Source organism: Peromyscus eremicus, chromosome 1 (genome assembly GCF_949786415.1).
Source record: "Peromyscus eremicus chromosome 1, PerEre_H2_v1, whole genome shotgun sequence".
NCBI classification, from domain to species: Eukaryota; Metazoa; Chordata; class Mammalia; order Rodentia; family Cricetidae; genus Peromyscus; species Peromyscus eremicus.
Window position 1 is genome coordinate 198,176,842 of NC_081416.1, and position 18,785 is coordinate 198,195,626.

General features: G+C 36.8%; 1 protein-coding gene across 1 annotated transcript in view; it reads right to left on the reverse strand.

The window, feature by feature from the left end:
* Positions 1 to 7,796: 7,796 nt before the first annotated feature.
* Positions 7,797 to 18,785, reverse strand: part of LOC131895034 (zinc finger protein 120-like) — an 84,605-nt gene continuing 73,616 nt past the window's right edge. Inside the window, exons 6-8 of the mRNA XM_059245416.1 lie at positions 15,758 to 15,867; positions 12,781 to 12,829; positions 7,797 to 8,373 (exon numbers count right to left, since the gene is read on the reverse strand). Coding sequence (XP_059101399.1) covers positions 8,342 to 8,373; positions 12,781 to 12,829; positions 15,758 to 15,867 — 191 coding nt within the window. The 3' untranslated portion in view covers positions 7,797 to 8,341. The remainder of the gene's footprint in view (positions 8,374 to 12,780; positions 12,830 to 15,757; positions 15,868 to 18,785) is intronic.

Genomic DNA, 18,785 nt, shown 5'->3' on the forward strand with positions numbered 1-18,785 from the left:
GTGATTTTTCTTTCAACTTTGCTTAGGAACATGATAAGAACAGCAAGTTTTCTTACGCACAGTGCATTGTACTTGCTAGTGACAGAGGCAAGTTGTCTTTCAACAGGCTATTTGAATATGACTAGAACAGTGACTTTGCTTTTAAGAAAATTACTGTTGTTTCTAAACAAAGAGCCAACATGTCTTTCAAATGCATTTATGATTGTAAATACAACAGTGAGTTCCTTTATAAGAAACACTGTGTTTTCAATAAATAGGTGATTCTCCTTGAACTGCATTTACCAATATGTCTAGAATTGAGCATTTACTCAGGAGGAAAGCACTGAAATCATGGTTAAGTCTTAGTAGAACTAGCTGCAACATTTGTAGTTAGTTTCTGAATAATGGGTAAAGCTTATATGAAGTTCTGGCTGGAGTGGTACAGGACAGTGGACCATCTCAGTTAGCCACCTTAGAATTGTATTGAGCAGTTTGTAGTCCAAAACCAATCTTTGGATGGTGTTTAATGGCTTAAAGGCATTATAGTGATTCAGGTAGTATCATTGTTGTGGGGTCTCATTATCCTTTTGTAGACTTCAGAGATCACTGTTAGGAAAATTTATTGTTCACTGTGGAAAACTTAAACTTCACTAATATCAGAGTGGAAAGTTTAATTTTTAAGATAGTAATATACCTAAATAAAAACTTTAAAGAGTCAAATTAAATTTGCAAGCAAAGAGATTTGTGACAACAATAATTCCTAGATTTTGGTTTTCACTTATCCCATACCAAGCAAATCCTCTGATGTGAGACAGGGACTCTGAATTTTCTTTTAACAAAATGCTTGGGTTTAAAGGAGAGAACTACACTCTAACTCTAAAGCCACTTTTAGTTTTCAATTGAGTTGGGAAAATAAATATTTCAAAAGGTAAAGAGATTTTAACCTGTAGAAGTAGTTATACCATCATGCCAGATTTTTTCTTCTCTTAGTAAAGTTTTCAGACAGTTCTCCCTCTTTCTTTAGATATCTATCTGTCCAAAGGTACTTAACATCTTTAAGATGTAATTTCTATTCTTCCATAAAGACAAAAACAAAACCCTGTCTTGACCCTAATTTGGTGAGTTTTTCCTTTCAACACAAATCACCATATTGGTTGATGAACAATCACTTCTCCTAATCAAGAGATCTGTCCTGTTCAAATCAAATCTTCATTAATTTTGATAGTATCCATAACTCTTCTTTGGAAACAAAAGCAAAACCCCTACCTCACCATAACACATATCCTGGTTTCCATTCTGAGGTTAACACATCTTTAAAGAACACAGGCTGATTTAATTCAGTCGTTTTTTTTTTCCTATTGCTCAATGTCTCTCCACAGCTTTTGTTCCTTTCTCAGTAGCATTTAGAAAATTTAGAGTTAATCAGGAATTATGTGATCTGTCTCTGTGAGGTTTTATTACTCCTTTCTGCTTATTTAGCATTTCTTTTAAAGTTCAATTTGATCTTTATACAATTGCTTTTCCTGTTGGATTCTGTGGTAAAACTATAATATGCTTTATGTTGTAATATGCAAAAAATATTTAATTTTATTAGAGACATATGATAAGGCATTGTCAGTCTTAATTTGTACAGATATTCCCATGATAACCATGACTTCTAATATATGTGTAATTATAGAACCTGCCTTTTCAGAATTCAAAGCATTTGTCCATAGAAATTCTGAATATACATCTATGGTATGGTGTACATATCTTAATTTTCCTAACTATGCAAAATAAAACACACCCATTTGCCAAATCTCATTTTTGAGTACCCTTAAGGTTGCACTCTGCATAAATTGAGTTTGATTATACAAGGAACAAGTAGGGCTATTTTTTCACAATTTCCTTAGCATATTGCCAAGTGATGGAATAATCCCTTTTCAAACCGTTGCTATTGACATGGTGTTTCTCATGAAATTTTGAGGCTTCCAGCACATTTCCTACTAATAGCTGATAGAGTTCATCATTACCTTGTGCTAGAGGGTCCAGCAGGAACATATGGGATCTGATATGGTTTTATATATATATATATATATATATATATATATATATATATATATATATATATATATATATATATTTCCTGTAATTATATAAATAGTGAAGTTAATTCTGATTCATCAAGAATAAGTTCAGCGGTTTCAGTGTGTAAAATATCTCTGTCTGCATATAGGGAGTCAGCAAGTATATTAAGAGGTGCTGTAAGGTAGATGAATACCATAAGAATAGCATATAATTCTGACTTTTGGGCAGAATCCTAAGCGCCTTGAGCCACTTTACTTAAATTTTCTGATTTTTATTGTGCCTTTCCTGATTTATTTATATCAATATAGAATGTAGGAACTCCAGCTATTAGTGTTCCCCATATAAGGTGAGAAAGGACCCAACTGTTTCTTTTTATGAGTTGAAGGCTCTTGCATTTGGGATATCTGTTATTAATCTCTCTCAAAAAATTACTGAAAGCTCTTTGCCAATGTTTGTTTTCTGCCCATAAAGAAGAAATTTCAGCATTAGTAAAAGGTATTACAATTTCTTCTAGGTTCATTTCTGTGAGGTTATACAGTCTTAATTTTCCTTTTAGAACCAACTCAGAAATCCTTTCCATATGTCTTTGATTTTTTACCCTGTTTGTGCAGTAGAAATATCTATTCTAAGATAATATCTTGTCTCTACATTAAAATCCCTGTAGTGAAATGCATAGACATTAATATAACCAGAATACAATCAAGCTCTGGATCCAAACAATTCACATGTGCATCCTATAATTTCCTTTACACCAAAGCTAATTCTCTCTCAGCTTCTGCTGATAATTCTCTGGGACTATTTAAGTTGTGTTTCCTTTTAAGGCTTGAAACGTGTTACTCAGTTCTTAAGTTGTTACTCTCAGAAATTTTTTGAAGTTATTAAGAGTTTGTCATTGATTTCTTCTAATTTGTACCTTTTAGGGTTGAATTTTTGTAGACCTATTTTATATCCTAAATAATTAATAGAATACCCTCACTGTATTTTTCAGGAGCAATTTGTAATCTCCAGCAAGGTAAAACTTTCTTTACTTCTATATTTTCTAAAGTGTCTACATTTGCATCAGCTAATAAGATATCATTAATATAATGGTAAATTATAGATTGAGAAAACTGTACATGAATTATTTCCAATGGCTGTCATATAAAATATTGTCCCATGGTAGGGATGTTTAGCATGTTTTGTGGGAGAATCTTACATAGATATCTTTGAAGAGGCTGAGAATTATAAGTAGTCACCATGAAGGCAAATTTTTCCTTATCCTTTTCTTGTAGTGGTATAGTGAGGAAAAACGTCCTATAAATCAATAACTATAATACGCCATTCTTTAGGTAACAGAGAGGACAAGGGAATTCAGCATTCTCTATTTTCCAGATTTCATTTTAATAACAAATGCAGGGGAATTAGAAGGGCTGGTTGATTCTCTTTAATTTTTCTGATGTCAAAGGCCATTGTTCTACCCAGACAAGCTTGTCAGTTAACCATTTTAATGGTAGGGCTGTTGATACTTTTGAAAGATCAACAGCTGTTGTGCTCTGTTTTTGTACAGCCTGAATGGTCAGTGACTGTTCTTTATAATACCTTTTAATATTTTTCTCAGAAACTTGTATTGGTTTATGGTCTGTTTCTGAAATTGGAAGAATATTAATTTGAGTATTCCATTGCTGTAAAAAGTCATGACTCCATAAATCCATTGCTATATTAACCCCATATGACTTCAATTTTCCTCTCTCACTTTCTGTACCTATACATTCAACCTATCTTGTACTTTGTTTTATCTGAGATAAGGATTAAATCCCTAAAAACTGAACATCTACCTCCTGAAGAGCCCCAATTTGGAAGCCATGGTTCTGATGTAATCATAGTTCCATCTGCCCCTGTGTTGAGAAGACCTTCAATTACAATGTCATTTATTTGTACCCTTAGCCTTAGTCTTTGATCATTTATTGAAGTTTCCCAAAATATTTACTTTATGGTTTCTCCTGGAACTTTTGCTTCATCATCTAAAGCCATTGTATCATTTAGAGCAGTATGATTTTCTGCCATAGGCACTAGGTCCTTCAATTGCTCTGGAAAAGTGTTTCCCCCCATGGTAACAGGAAATGACTGAACCATGTTCCACATGGGGGCCTACAAGAGGCCCAAAGGGCATTTCCCAAAGGTAAATGCCTTGCTTGTCCCTCAATGATCTGATTCATTGGTCCAGTGTTGGCCACTGCAGCATCTTCTGCATAATCTAGAAGATTAGAGCCTTCTGTTTGATTCATCCCTGGAAACATTGCCTACAATGCCCTGCCTACAATTTTTTCTGAGATGACCTTGTTTATCACAATTAAAATATTTGACATTTTGATTGTTCCTTATGCTGAAGCATTATCATAGTCAAGAGATTCAATATTGACCATGTCTTGGATCCATTCTTCTGTGGGTGCTGATCTGACTTTTAATGCCCAAAATATCCTTTTTCATTGCAAATCAGCATTCTAAAAGGCCAGAGATTGATTCAGTACTCACCTAGCCTCTGGGTCTGATATTCTATTTATGACTGAAGTGAATCTTTGCAAAAATTCAGTGGAGGGTTCTTTTGAGCCTTGCATAACCTTAGTATATGGCTCAATCCTCTTTCCAGATTTTTAAATATTGTACCAAACATTTAAGGCTGCTGTATGGCACAAGGACAAGGTATGTGCATCATATTTATATCAGCATAACTGCCTTCACCAAGTATTTAATCCTGGGAGATCTCAAAACCTCTAGCATTATCTTGCTATTCAATGGCCTTAGCTTCTCTAAGGCCATTCTATCTGAGGACCATATCCTAGCTGAGTACTGCTATGACTACTTGTTTCCAGTCCTTTGGAGGAATTTTGTTCTGAGAGGACCATGTATTCAACATCTGCCTCACATATATTGAATGTATATCATAGGAAACTATTGTTTCCTTAATACTAAGTCTAACATTGTATAGGATACCATTTATATTTTGTATATCCTTGGGGATACTTGTCACTTAGTTGCCTTCCATAATGGTAACAGTATAATGCTGTGGGATGGTCTGTATGTCAAGTGTGTTGCTGATTGGTCAATAAATAAATCACTGATTGGCCAGTGGCCAGGCAGGAGGTGTAGGCGGGACAGGGAAGAGAATAAAGCTGGGAGGTGGAAGGCTGAGTCAGAGAGACACTGCCAGCCACCATGATGAGAAACAGCATGTGAAGATTCTGGTAAGCCACGAGCCACGTGGCAAGGTATAGATTAGTGGAAATGGATTAATTTAAGCTGTAAGAACAGTTAGCAAGAAGCCTGCCACAGCCATACAGTTTGTAAGCAATATAAGTCTCTGTGTTTACTTGGTTGGGTCTGAGTGGCTGTGGGACTGGCAGGTGAGAGAGATATGTCCTTACTGTGGGCCAGGCAGGAAAACTCTAGCTACAGTATAAATATAACGGGTGATGTAGTAACCACCTTAGGCCACTATTCTGAAATTCTAAAAGGTAATGGTGTGGTTGATTCTCCTCTAAATTCTTCTGTTTGTGTTTGAATGTTTTTATTATAAGTTCTAATAAATTTTTCTAAGGCATGAAATTTTCCAGCAATTGTCTTTTGTAGGGTTTGTATCTCCTGACTAGTAAGCTGTTCCATAGCTTGCATATTATCAGTTACTTTTTTGTTCTCCTTGTTTATAAATAACTCTAAAGGTTTTGGCTTATCAGTCAAAGCTGTTTTATCCTTTTTGATGACTATCTGTAAGGCTTGCATATTATATTTCAAGACATGTAGTCTTTCAGCCCATTTATCATTATCATTTTCCAAGTTTTGCACTTTTTCAGTTAATTTCTCATGTTTAGCACTATTATCAAACCATTTTTAAAGAATAAGATATGAATTGCCAGATGAATAACAATTATGACTCAAAGTGTACTGATCCCAGCTATGTTGTTTATCTCTTCAGTAAGTTTTTCTAGCATCCTGTCCATAGGAACAGTGAGCACGGCCTAATCTCTTGCATTGTGATATTCATAGCCATTGACCTGGGAAGGGTTTTAGGATTGTCCTATCTCTTTATTGTTTCACCTTCTTTTTGTCTTTTTTAATTAATTAGTTAATTAAGTTATATACTTATTTGTTTATTAGTTTACCATTTAAGAGTCACTTACTACAGGTCAGATCCTTGAATAATTGTGGTAGATGTAACTTGATGTTTGACCAGCAGATAGAGTGGGAATGCTGACATCCACCTTTAAATGTTATTCTGCCAAATAATTTTGAAATGTTCTGCCAAGTTGCTATGTAACCAAAAACTCTTGGAAACTCCCTAGCACACAGTTTTTGTTTTTTGTTGTTGTTGGTTTTTTTTTTTGTCTATATAAGCCCATTTTTTTCTATGTTCAATGTTATTTTCTCAAATCCCATTTTAGGTTGAAAGCCCTGGCTGACAGAAAATAAAGCTTGCACATTGTTAATCTCATTTGGTTAACAACAACAACAAGACCTAAAGGAAAAAAAATAAACCAAAACATATAGTAAATTTACAACTGCAAATATTTAGAATATCGAACTTACTTATTTATTATAGCTGGGGTAGCCATTCTACCTTATCCAGAATATTAGTAGCTGTCTTAGTTAGTTTAATGCTATGAAGAGACAAGATGCCTATGGAAATTCTTATAAAGGAAAATATTTAATTGGGGCTTGCTTAGAGTTTTAGAGGTTTAGTCCATTATCATCATAGCAGGAATCATGGCACCATGCAGGCAAACATGGTGCTGGATAAAGAGCATAGACTTCTAAGATCCATATCAGCCAGCAGCAAGAAGGGAATGTGACACACTTCCTCCAACAAGGCCACACCTCCTTATAGTTAGGGAAGACTGCACCAAAGAAAGACTGATATACAAGGCAAACTGTAGATTTAATTCTAAATGGTCTTATTAAATAAGAAACACAGAGCCAAAAAAAGAGTTAAAAGCCCAGAGATTGAGCAGTAGCCAAGAGGTAAAACTACCTTATCTTACAACTCGCTGCTGTCCTTCCCCTGAAAGAGAGCCCTTATTCCTGTGTCCCAGCTTTTTATTGCCTTTCTGTTCTGCCTTCTCATTGGTTCTCAACCCAACAACATGACTTCCTCATCACTGCCTCTCTATACAGACCTCTAGATCTCGATGGTTCATACTGAGATTAAAGGTTCAGGTCGCCACTTGGCTGTGTCCTTGAACACACAGAGATTCTGCCTGCCATGTGATCAGATTAAAGGCATGTGCCACCTCCACCAGACTTCTGCTAAATGGCTTGCTCTTAGCTCTGATCTCCAAGAAACTTTATTAACATACAAATAAAATCACATTTCAGCACAAATAAAATATCACTATATTTCCCCCTTCTATTCTAATAAAAAGAAAAATTTATAACTAATATAAAAAAACTATATACAATAAGTACAATAACTATACAAGCAATAAACACCTAAACAATGTCTAGTCCATTTGCATTTGACAAATTCAGAGAAAGTAATTCCATTATCTATCCTATTTTGGTAAGTCCAAAATTTACCTGATTCACTATCTATCCTAACTTCTATGATTAACAGAACTATCTTATATAGTCTTTCAAATTTATACACTTACACCTCTTTAGTATATATATATATATATATAAATCTTCTAAATTTTGATATAAAATTCATACTTCAAGAAAAGTTTAAAGAATCAGAATAGAATCAAAGAACTGAGATTAGTAGTAATAGAATAGTCCCTTAAAGTGTTTTGTTTGTTTTCTCCTGTCCCATATCAGAAGATAGCTCTTTCCTCTGGCATAATACAGAGAGTTTGCATTTTCCTTTTAACAACATGCTTGGGTTTAAAGAAGGAGAGAGCCATTCTCCAACTCCAAAGCCAGCTTTAAATTTAATTTAACTGGGACTACAAGAAGACCATTAGTGTTAAATGCATTTAGAGAAGAGCAGAGACAAACATTTAGGAAGACTTATGAAATTTTAAAGATGATATACCAGTAGGCAATTTTACTCTTTTTCTTGGGAAATTTTTAGATGATTTCTCCTTTTTCTTCAGTTGTCTTATTTGTCCAGTGTTCTTCAGATTTCTTAGCCTTCATTCTCCTAAAAGACAAAAACAAAAACCTTCCCCCAAGACTAACTTTGGGGAGGTTCCTTTTTGGCAAGTTACATCTGATTAAATGAAAAGGCATGTGTTAATGATATAAGTTTAAATTGGATGGTCACTCGTTGATGAACTATCACCTCTTCTAATTAAGTGGTCTCTCTTTTTCAAATCAAATCTTATCAATTTGATGGTATCCACAGATTATCTTCTCCTGTAGAAACAAAAGCAACACCTTGTCCCATATGTAACACATATCCTGGTTTCCATTCTGAGGTCAGCACATTTTTAAAGTATATAGGCTGATTTAATTCTATAGTTTTTTTCTATTATTCAATGTCTCTCTGCAGCTGTTGTTCCTTTCTCATTAGCATTGAAAAAATTCAAAGTCAATAGAGCATTATGCAGTCTATTTCTGGGTTTTTTTATTACCCCTTTCTGTTTATTTAGCATATCCTTTAGCATTCTGTTTGATCTTTCTGTAACTGCTTGGCCTGTATGATTATGTGGTATACCTGTAGTATGCTTTATATTGTAATAAGCAAAAAACTGTTTCATTTTAACAGAGACATATGCTGGAGCATTGTCAGTTTTATTTTGTGCAGGTATAACCATGATGGCAATACCTTCTAGCACATGAGTGATTACAGAATCAGCATTTTCAGAACTCGAAGCAGTTGCCCACTGAAATCATGAGTAAGTATCAATGGTATGGTGCACATATTTCAATTTTCCAAATTCTGCAAAGTGAAACACATCCATCTACCAGATTTAATTCCTCTGACTACCCTTTGGGTTACATCCTGGTGGTAATGGCATCTGAATGTAAAAGGAACAAGAAGGACATTTCCTTACAATTTTTTGGCTTGTTGCCAGGTTGTAGAAAAGTCCCCTTTTAAACTTTTACTATTCACATGATGTTTCTTATGAAATTCTGAGGCCTCCAGCACATTTCCTATCAATAATTTATCAATCTCATCATTACCTTGTGCTAGAGGCCCTAGCAGACACATATGGGATCGGATGTGAGTTATATATAAGAACAGATGACTCCTATTCCTGATTATATCTTGTAACTGAATAAATAGTGAAGTTATTTCTGACTCATCAGGGATAAATTCTGCAGTCTCAATATGTAATACCACTCTTTCAGCATACTGAGAGTCAGTAACTATGTTAAGAGGTTCTGGAAAATCTATTATACCAACAGAATAGCATACAATTCAGATTTTTTAACTGAATTATAAGGACTTTGAACCACTTTACTTAAATTTTCTGATATGTAACCTGCCTTTCCTTGTTTGTTTGCATCTGTATAAAATGTACAAGCTCCAGATATGAACTCCCATACAGTTCAAGGCAAAATCCAATCAGCTCTCTTTATAAGATCAATACTACCACTTTGGGGATATTTGCTGTTAATCTCTCCCAAAAAATGACTACAAGCTCCTTGCCAAGGTTCACTTACTGCACATAATTTTCAATGTTCTCCTTAGTTAAAGGTATGACAATTTCTGCTGAGTATATTCCTGCTAATTGACGAAGGCTCTGTTTTTATTTTGAAAAAATAAAGTCAGAGATTTTTTCCACATAAGTTTTTAATTTTTTTACTCTTTTTATTTGGTAAAATTATCCATTCCAACATAATATCTTCCCTCTGCATTAATATTCCGGTAGGAGAATGCCTAGAGGGTAAATTAACCAAAATGTAATCCAGCTTTAGATTGATATGATCCACGTGTCCTTCCTGCACTTTCTTTTCAACAAGGCCAATTCTTTCTCAGCTTCAGGTGATAATTCTCTTGGACTATTCAAGTCCTTATCACCTTCTAAGGTTTTAAACAAATTATTCAGTTCATCATTTTTTACCCCAATAATAGTTCATAGATGAGAAATGTCTCTAAATAATCTTTGAAAGTCATTAAGAGTCTGTAGTCTATCTCTCTTAATTTGCACCTTTTGGGGTATAATTTTTTGTAGACCCATTTTATATCCTAAATAATTAATAGAATCTCCTCTTTGTATGTTTTCAGGAGCAATTTGTAATCCCCAGCAAGGCAAAAATTTCTTTACTTCTTCAAACGTTCTTTCTACAGTATCTGAATTTGAGTCAGCTAGTAAAATATCCATATTATGATAAATTTTGGATTTAGGAAATTTTTTTATGTATCACTTCCAATGGCTGTTGTACAAAATATTGGCACAGGGTTGGGCTATTTAACATTCCCTGTGGTAGGACCCTCCATTGATATCTCTTAACCAGTTGAGAATTATTGTAAGTAGACACCATGAAGGCAAATCTTTCTCTGTCTTTTTCTTGTAAGGGTATTGAAAAGAAACAGTCTTTTAAATCAATAACTATGAGAGGCCATGCTTTTGGTAACAGAGTAGGCAAAGAGGTACCAGATTGTAGAGAGCCCATTGGCTGAATTAATTTGTTAATTGCTCTAAGGTCTGTTACCATTCCTCATTTACCAGATTTCTTTTTAATAACAAATACAGGGGAATTCCAAGGGCTGGTTGATTCTTGAATATGCTGAGAATTTAACTTCTGCTCCAGCTGTTCTATAGCCTGGAGTTTCTTTGTTGTTACAGGCCATTGTTGAGCCCATACAGGCTTGTCTGTTAACCATTTTAAAGGTAGAGCTGTTGGTGTCTTTGGAAGATCATCAGTTGTTGTGCCTTGTTCTTGTACAATCTGGATGGCTGGTGACCACTAATTAGAATAATACTTTCTAATATTTCTCTCAGAAATATGTGTTAGTTTATGATTTGTTTCTGAGGTTGGAGGGATGTTAATCTGAGTATTTCATTGTTGTAACAGATCTCTACCCCATAAGTTCATAGCTATGTTTGGCCCATATGGTTTTAATTTCCCTCTATGTCCTTCTGGGCCTATACATTCAAGCCATCTTGCATTCTGTTTCACTTGAGATAATGTTCCAATCCCTAACAGCTGAACGTTTACCTCCTGATGAGGCCAAGTGGGATGCAAAAATTCTGGTGCAATTATGGTCACATCAGCACCTGTGACTTCCAGACCAGAAACCAAAATATCATTTATTCTTATTGTTAATTTTGGCCTTTGTTTATTTATGGAAGTTTGCCAAAAATTTTTCTTTATGGTTTCTCCTGAATTTTCTGTTCTCTCTGTCTCAGCTGTTCCATCACCCTGAGCAGCTTGATTTATTCCAATAGGCATTTGGTTATTTAATTGCTCTGAGAAGAGGTTTGATCTATGACTGCAAGAAATGTCTGAACTGGATTTGCTGTGGGGGTCTGCCTGAAGCCCCTCTAGGAGTTTCCTGATGGAGGCAAAGGATTACTGTCCCTTGTTGATCTATATTCTTTGGTCCAATGTTTACCATTACCACACTTTCTGCATACTCCTGAAGGAAGGGGCATTCTATTGCCATTATTCCTTAAAGAAACATTGTTTCTAGGAATGCCCTGTTTACAGTCCCTTTTCAAATGACCTTGCATTCCACATCCAAAACATCTGACATTCCTCAAACCTCTTGAAACTGCTTCTCCTATCCACATATCATCATGGCCATGAGACTCAACATTAATTTTGTTTCTAATCCAATCTTCTAAGGGTGCAGATCTTACTTTTAATGGCCTGATTATTCTCTTGCATGCTGCATTTGTGTTCTCAACAGCCAAAGATTTGATTGTTATCTGACTAGCTTCTGAATTGGGGACTATTCTATTTACTGCTGAAGTCAGTCTTTGTAAGAAATCCATGAAGGATTTTTTTTGGCCCTTATAACTTTTGTGAATGACTCAGTATCCTTTCCTGCTTCCTCAATTCTGTCCCATGCATTCATGGCTGCCATTCAACGTTGAATTAGGGTTTGGTTATCATATAAACATAGTATTTGTATTTCAGCATATTGGTCTTCTCCAAGAAGCTGATCCTGGGAGATTTCCACACCTCTAGCCCTCCACTAACTTTCTACGGTTTTAGCCTCATCTCTGAACCATATGCGCCACCGCAGTTGTGCTCCAGGTTCCAGGACAGCATTTACCAGCTCTTTCCAGTCCTGGGGAATAATCTTATTACAAGTTGACCAGGAGTTTAACATTTGCTTTACAAATAGGGAATGCATGCCATAAGATATGATTGCCTCCTTAAACCTTCTTAAATCTAACATTTCAATTGAAGTCCAATTATTTTGTACATTCACTTGGCCAGGTAGCTGCTGTACAGTTACCAGATAAATTAAGTGTGATTGTTTGAAAACAGGCTTTCTTTCTATAACCTTATAATACAATCCTGAAATAATTTCACCCTTAAATTCTTCTGTCTGAGTCTGAATTTCTCTATAATTCATTTTAACAGGTTTTTCTAAAGCTTTTATCCTGACACTTAATTGACTATCTTTTTAAATTTTAAAATAAGGATAAATAAAGTAATAATATGCATAACTGGTGTAATGTACATCCCATCAACATTAATCTTCTCATATAATTTTTCCATTTTCAGACTGCCTAAAGTTTTATCAAACAGAGATCAGTTTCCTTTTATTGTACAGATAATACCCATTTTTATGTGGACAAAATTTTCTCTTTTAAGTAATTTTTCCTTTTAAAATATCTGATATCTTAATTATCTTACCAAGTCTGTGTAGAACAGTAGAAATCCCAGGGTATTTCAAAACAGCTACCTAGTGTCCAAAATGGGAAGAGAGAGAGAGAGAGAAAGAGAGAGAGAGAGAGAGAGAGAGAGAGAGAGAGAGAGAGAGAGAGAGAAAATGAAAGAAAGTGTAGCCACAAATTCTGGCTAAAAGCTGAAATCCAGCCATGTGCTCCCACTTGAGCCAATTGGAGCCTAAGCTCTGGTGTGGCTTCCTTAAGCTCCGACCATGTGAGTTGGTGATTAGGCCATAAGCAGCTCCAGCTATAGCTGCTGCAGCTACAGTCAAGTGTAGTCAGACCAGTAGCTCCAGCTGGGTCTGGGGCCTATAAACTCTGGCTGAGCTGGGTTCGAGCTGGGGCCAAGCTGGGCTGTAACCACCAATAGTTTTTAATGAATTCTTGCCATGTGGGCACCAAATGTAAATGTAATTCTAAACAGTCTTATTAAATAAGAAACACAGAGCCAAATATGGAGTTAATAGCCCAGAGATTGAGCAGTAGCCAAGAGGTAAGACTACCTTATCTTACCACTTACTGCTGTCCTTCTCCTGGGAGAGAACCCTTCTTCCTGTGTCCTGTCTTTTTATTGACTTTCTGTTCTGCCTTCTCATTGGTTTTAAACCCAACCACATGACTTCCTCATCATTGCCTGTCTATACAGACCTCTATAGTTCTATTCAGGTCTCTATAGTTCATACTGGGATTAAAGGTTTGGGTCACCACTTGGCTATGTCCTTGAACACACAGAGATTCTGCCTGCCATGTGATTGGATTAAGGGCATGTGCTACCACTGCCGGACTTCTGCTAAATTGCTTGCTCTTAGCTCTGATCTCCAGGCAACTTTATTAATATACAAATAAAATCACATTTCAGCACAAATAAAATATCACCATAGCAAACACTGAAACAGAAGTTTTATTGTTTCAGACAACTCGGGCTTTAGTTTCAAAGTGTTAAGATAGCTTTTTCTGCATGCAGCTTCTCATGTATTTTCTCTTTGGTCACTTCCATTCCTCCTATGCAGTTCTTCATAGTAGCAAACCACCAGAATAGCCTATTCTCAGAATTTAATGGAGATGACTATAGACCTTGAATTATTGATAGTAATCTTTAAAATGAAATTTAAGTGTGTACATGTATTACAGTGTTATATAGGTATTATGTATATGTTATGTATGTGTATATTTGTTAAGTTATTCTTAATTATTGTATTGTGGATATACTTTTTCTTTAAAAAATCATTTTTATGCTTATGGTTGTTTTTCCTGCAAGCATGTCTGTACAGTATTGAGTATATCAACAATTATTAACTTCAAAACAGAATGGACAAGCTGGATGTGGTGACTCACACCTTTAATCCCAACACTCAAGAGGTAGAGAAAGGTAAATCTCTCAGTTCAACACCAGCATGGTCTCTGCACCTAGTTACTGGTAAGACAGAGGTACACAGAGTAAGACTGTCTGAAACCAACCAACAACAAACAAAGAAAAAGATGGAAAAAACTTGAGGTCTCTCTGGAGGTTCCTCCAAAGAGTTGGATGTTAACTCCAGTTTTGTACTTATTTTCCAGAAAACTGGAGTGGCCAAGTTTTAACTGTAAACCAATAAGAACCTACTAAAAGGGGATTTTTTTAAGTTAAAGCCTGGCAGATGGAAATATTCTCAAAAATATTAGCAAGGTACATGCTGATCTATAAGAAAAACAAACAAACAAAACACAAAAACTGGTCAGGAAAATAGCTCAGCAGTTAAGAGTACTTGTTGCTCTTGCAGAGGACCTGTGCTTAAATCTTATCACTCCATGGTATTTTACAATCATCCATAGCTCAAGGTGCAAGGAAGCTAATGCATTCTTCTAGTTTCAGTGAACACAGAACACACAGTTATTACACATCCATACATACAGGGAAATGTTACACATATATTTTAAAAACATTAAAATTAAATTCATACAGAAACAGTAGGTAGAATATTCTACAACTACAATTCCATGAACCAGGAGTCTGCAGCAGTATTAAAATCATGAATACAGGTCATCCTGTTAGAAAGGATGATAACTTTTGACAAATTTCAAAATTCAAGATATGGTTGAGGCTCAGTCCAACAGCATATGCTTGGACATGTAAATCATAACAACAACAAAATTACACTCAATGCCTATCAGCCAAAAATATAAAAAATAAATACAGGTGTTACAGAAAGATGGCTTACCAAGGAAAAGCAATTGGTTCTATTTTATATTATGTTATCTAGGTATAGAGTCTACAATGGTAATGAAGGCATGGCAGCAAGAAAAGGAAGATGGATGATCAGTTTCAACCATAAGAAAGTAGACACAAAGAACAGAAAATAGGGTGAGTCTATGTCCCAAAGCCCATCCCAAGTAATGTACTACTTCCACAAAGGCTCTCTCTCTCTCTCCCAAGCCACCTGAAAGAAAGACATAAACCAGAGACAAGTGTTCAAATGCCACTTTTGAGAATTTTAATTCAACCCAGAACATTCTTACAAAGGTCATGAAAAGCTCATGGTCACCCAGGATGCAAATGCACTTAGTCTAACTTCAAAGATCTTGATATTCTGTAGCAGTCCTAACATTGTTCCCAAGTCTCTTCTGATACTCAAGGCAGTCTCTTGACTGTGACACTTGCTAATTAAAAAATAAATTATATCTTACCAACATATAACAGCATAGAATATACATTTCCATTCCAAAGTAGAGCACAGGGGACATAGTGAGTGAAGACTGGACCAAAGAAAGACTGATACCAAAGACAAGACAAATACCAAAACAGAAGCTCTGTTTCAGACACCTGGGACTTCTGATTCAAAGGGTTAAAATATCTCTTTCTCCATGAAACCTCTCATACATCTCTCTTTGGTCACTTCCACTCCCTATAATGCAGTTCTCCACAGTGGGAGTCTCATAGCTTGGGTACCTCAGCATCTTGTTACCTGAAAAGGCAGCCCAGGCTTCACATTCACAGCTTGATTCAATAAGCTCTCACAGTCTCCACACTGAGGATCAAACACTACTAAACAAAGATGGCTGCAACAGTGCTGAACTGAAACCAAGAGAAAGAATCCATTACCTTTAAATTTGGGGTTTCCTTTCTTTGCAGAACCCATGTTGTAAGCCCCTGGAGTTGCAAGTGGCCAGGACCCACCCCAGACTACTCCAATGGCCATTTCCAGTCCCTTTCAACAATACAGGCCATCAAGCTCCACCCTACATAATAAAAAATCCCAATATAGGGCCACCGAATCCCAACAATCCCTGAACTTGCCTCCAAATCAGGCCACAACATCCTACCAATTCCAAGCCACCCTGCAAAGACCCACCATCTCACCAGTAAGAAACCCTATATAAAGCCTGCCACCTGCTCAGTTCTTTGCTTCTTCTCTCCCAAGCAAAGGCAGCCACCCTCTTGTGTCTTTTCCGATAAATTTCTTGTGTTAGTTTTATTTTTCAGTGTGATTTTGTAGTATTTATTGGCTCTCAACTGCCAGGATACCTTTCCTTTCAGAGCTGTAACACTTACATTGATTCCATGACTTGATAGCCTCCCCTCATGCCTGCACTCCCACTCATGGTCTGAGATACACTGGAAACCTATCCCTCATCTCTAGTTCCAGCTCATCAATTGCTCAGCATACCATCCACCAGTGGCAATTCAGTAAGTTCCCCCTTTGATCAGTGTATATTCTTCCCTGAATCTGAGGAAGTAATCATTGGATGTCCTGCACTCTCTGGTACTTGTGGAGACAGACATAGCCCATCCACAGTCATTATAGCCTTCTTCATCTGATCCTATGCCCCAACCCTTTGATCTGTAATCGTGCATTTTCCATAGACCCTGCCTGGCTATTGTTTCCCTTCCTGCCTTCTTTCCTCACCTTCCCTTTGGAGGTGTCCATAACCCAACAGCTCCTCTAGGCCCTGAGCTCAATTTTTCATTGCCTCTAGGCAAGACTTCAGACCTCGCTGAAACCTCAGAACCAAGAGCCAAGCCTGTTTATTCATTGAGTGTGGTGATGACCCACTGGATAGCCTGGTCCTCTTTCAGTCTTCCCTGAGCCCGGGGCAAATATTTTACTAAAGGCTACAGTGACCTTTTCCCCTCCCCCATTCTCATCCATGGCAATAGTGTCTTCCATAGCTTTTCATTCCTCCTTGGATGACTTTTAGAAAACTTGCAACCCTTCCACTTGACACCCAACCTGAAGGACCTTATACTTGCTTGGCTTGTATACAAATTTTGTATTTTTTTTGTAATTTTTGTAATTAATTTTTCTAACCAGAGGAAAGTTTCTGTCCTACCAGCAGCTCCCAAATACCTAGCAGCTGCTTCCCAAATTACCACACAGAGGCTTTCATTAGTTACAAATGCTCAACTAGTAGCTCAGGCTTATTAATAACTAGTTTTTACACTTAAATTAACTCAGAATTTTTATCTATATTTAGCCATGTGGCTTGATATCTTTTCTCAATATGATGTTCTCATCTTGATTTCTCTGTGTCTGGCTGGCAACTCCCAACTCCATCCCAGCATTCTCAGTTTGTCTTCCCACCTAACTTCCTGCCCAGCTACGGGCCTGTCAGCATTTTATTAACCAATGTAAGTGATACACATTCACAGCATACAGAAGTGTTCTTCCATAGCAAATTTTGGCCTCGATACCTTAGTTAATCCAAATAGCCACCTAATAGCATCTTAGATCCCAATATTATTCAGGACTTTCACAAATACTGTGAGCAATCCAGGAATGGAAAGAGATTCCTTATGTCCAAGCTTTCTCTTATGTCCACTCCAAGCTTTCCATTCTTCCTGTTCTCTACTCAGCTCCTTCTAGTTATGAAGCCTGAACAAGATGATTTCTTCACCACTTTTGATTCAGCTAATGAACCTTCCCCCCTATTGGTCTCAGCCCACAGCACCCTCTTCTTGTCTAGCCTCTCTGGTTTTCCTTTTGTCCTCCTTCATGATAAGCCACCCAAATCAACCCTCCCTAGGGCCTATCTTCAGTCCTGCTACTCACTCCTACTCTGACACGAGATCACCTTTACTTGCCCCTACCCAGCTTAAACAGGACATAATTCTCCCTTTGCAGGGGGTTGCTGGGATGAACAGCTTGGTAAGGATACATGTCCCCTTCTCATTAAGTGAACTCTCAGATGGAAAAGATATTGGGGTCCTACACTGCTAACTCCTCCACCTTTATTAGAGAATTCCAGTATATTGCCCTATTCTTATAACCTTACTTTCCATGATGTTTATATGACTCTCACCAACAGTTTCAGCTCTTTTCCCTGAGAAGCAAAGATAAGTCTGGGACCAGGCTAGGGAACATGCAGACAAAATCCAAACTAATGTTATCCTCCCAGTCAGAGCTAATTCCTTCTTTGAACAGAACCCTGAATGGAATTACAATACTCCAGGGGACATCCTTGCTAGGGATCAATTTTTAACTTGCCTCCTGACTGGTCTGAACAAGGCTATCCTTAAAGCAGTAAAATGAAAAAAATCTAAGAGGTCACGCAGGACAGATATGAAAATCCATCTCAATTCCTAGACCACCTTAACAAAGGCACTCTTACAATATACCAATCTAGATACGGAGAACCCAGATAGAAAACAACTCTTTATGGCAACTTTTTCTCCATTAGTTTTATGGATATTAAGGCCAAACTCAAATGCCTAGAGAGAGGATCCCTGACTCCACAAGTCTTGGTGGTGGTCTTCAAGGTGTGCCATGGGAGAGATGACAAGGCCCAAAAACAAAAATACCTGATGTTGGCTGAGGCCTTTCATCTGGCCATAGCAACTGCCTCGGCTACCTAGCCTCCCAAAGCCTAAGAACCTCTAGTACTATGCTTTAAATGTGGACAAGAAAGTCACTGGGCTCAACCCTGTCCTAGCCCAGATAAACTACCTCAACCATATCCAAGATGCCACCCAGAAGGACATTGAGTTATTGAATT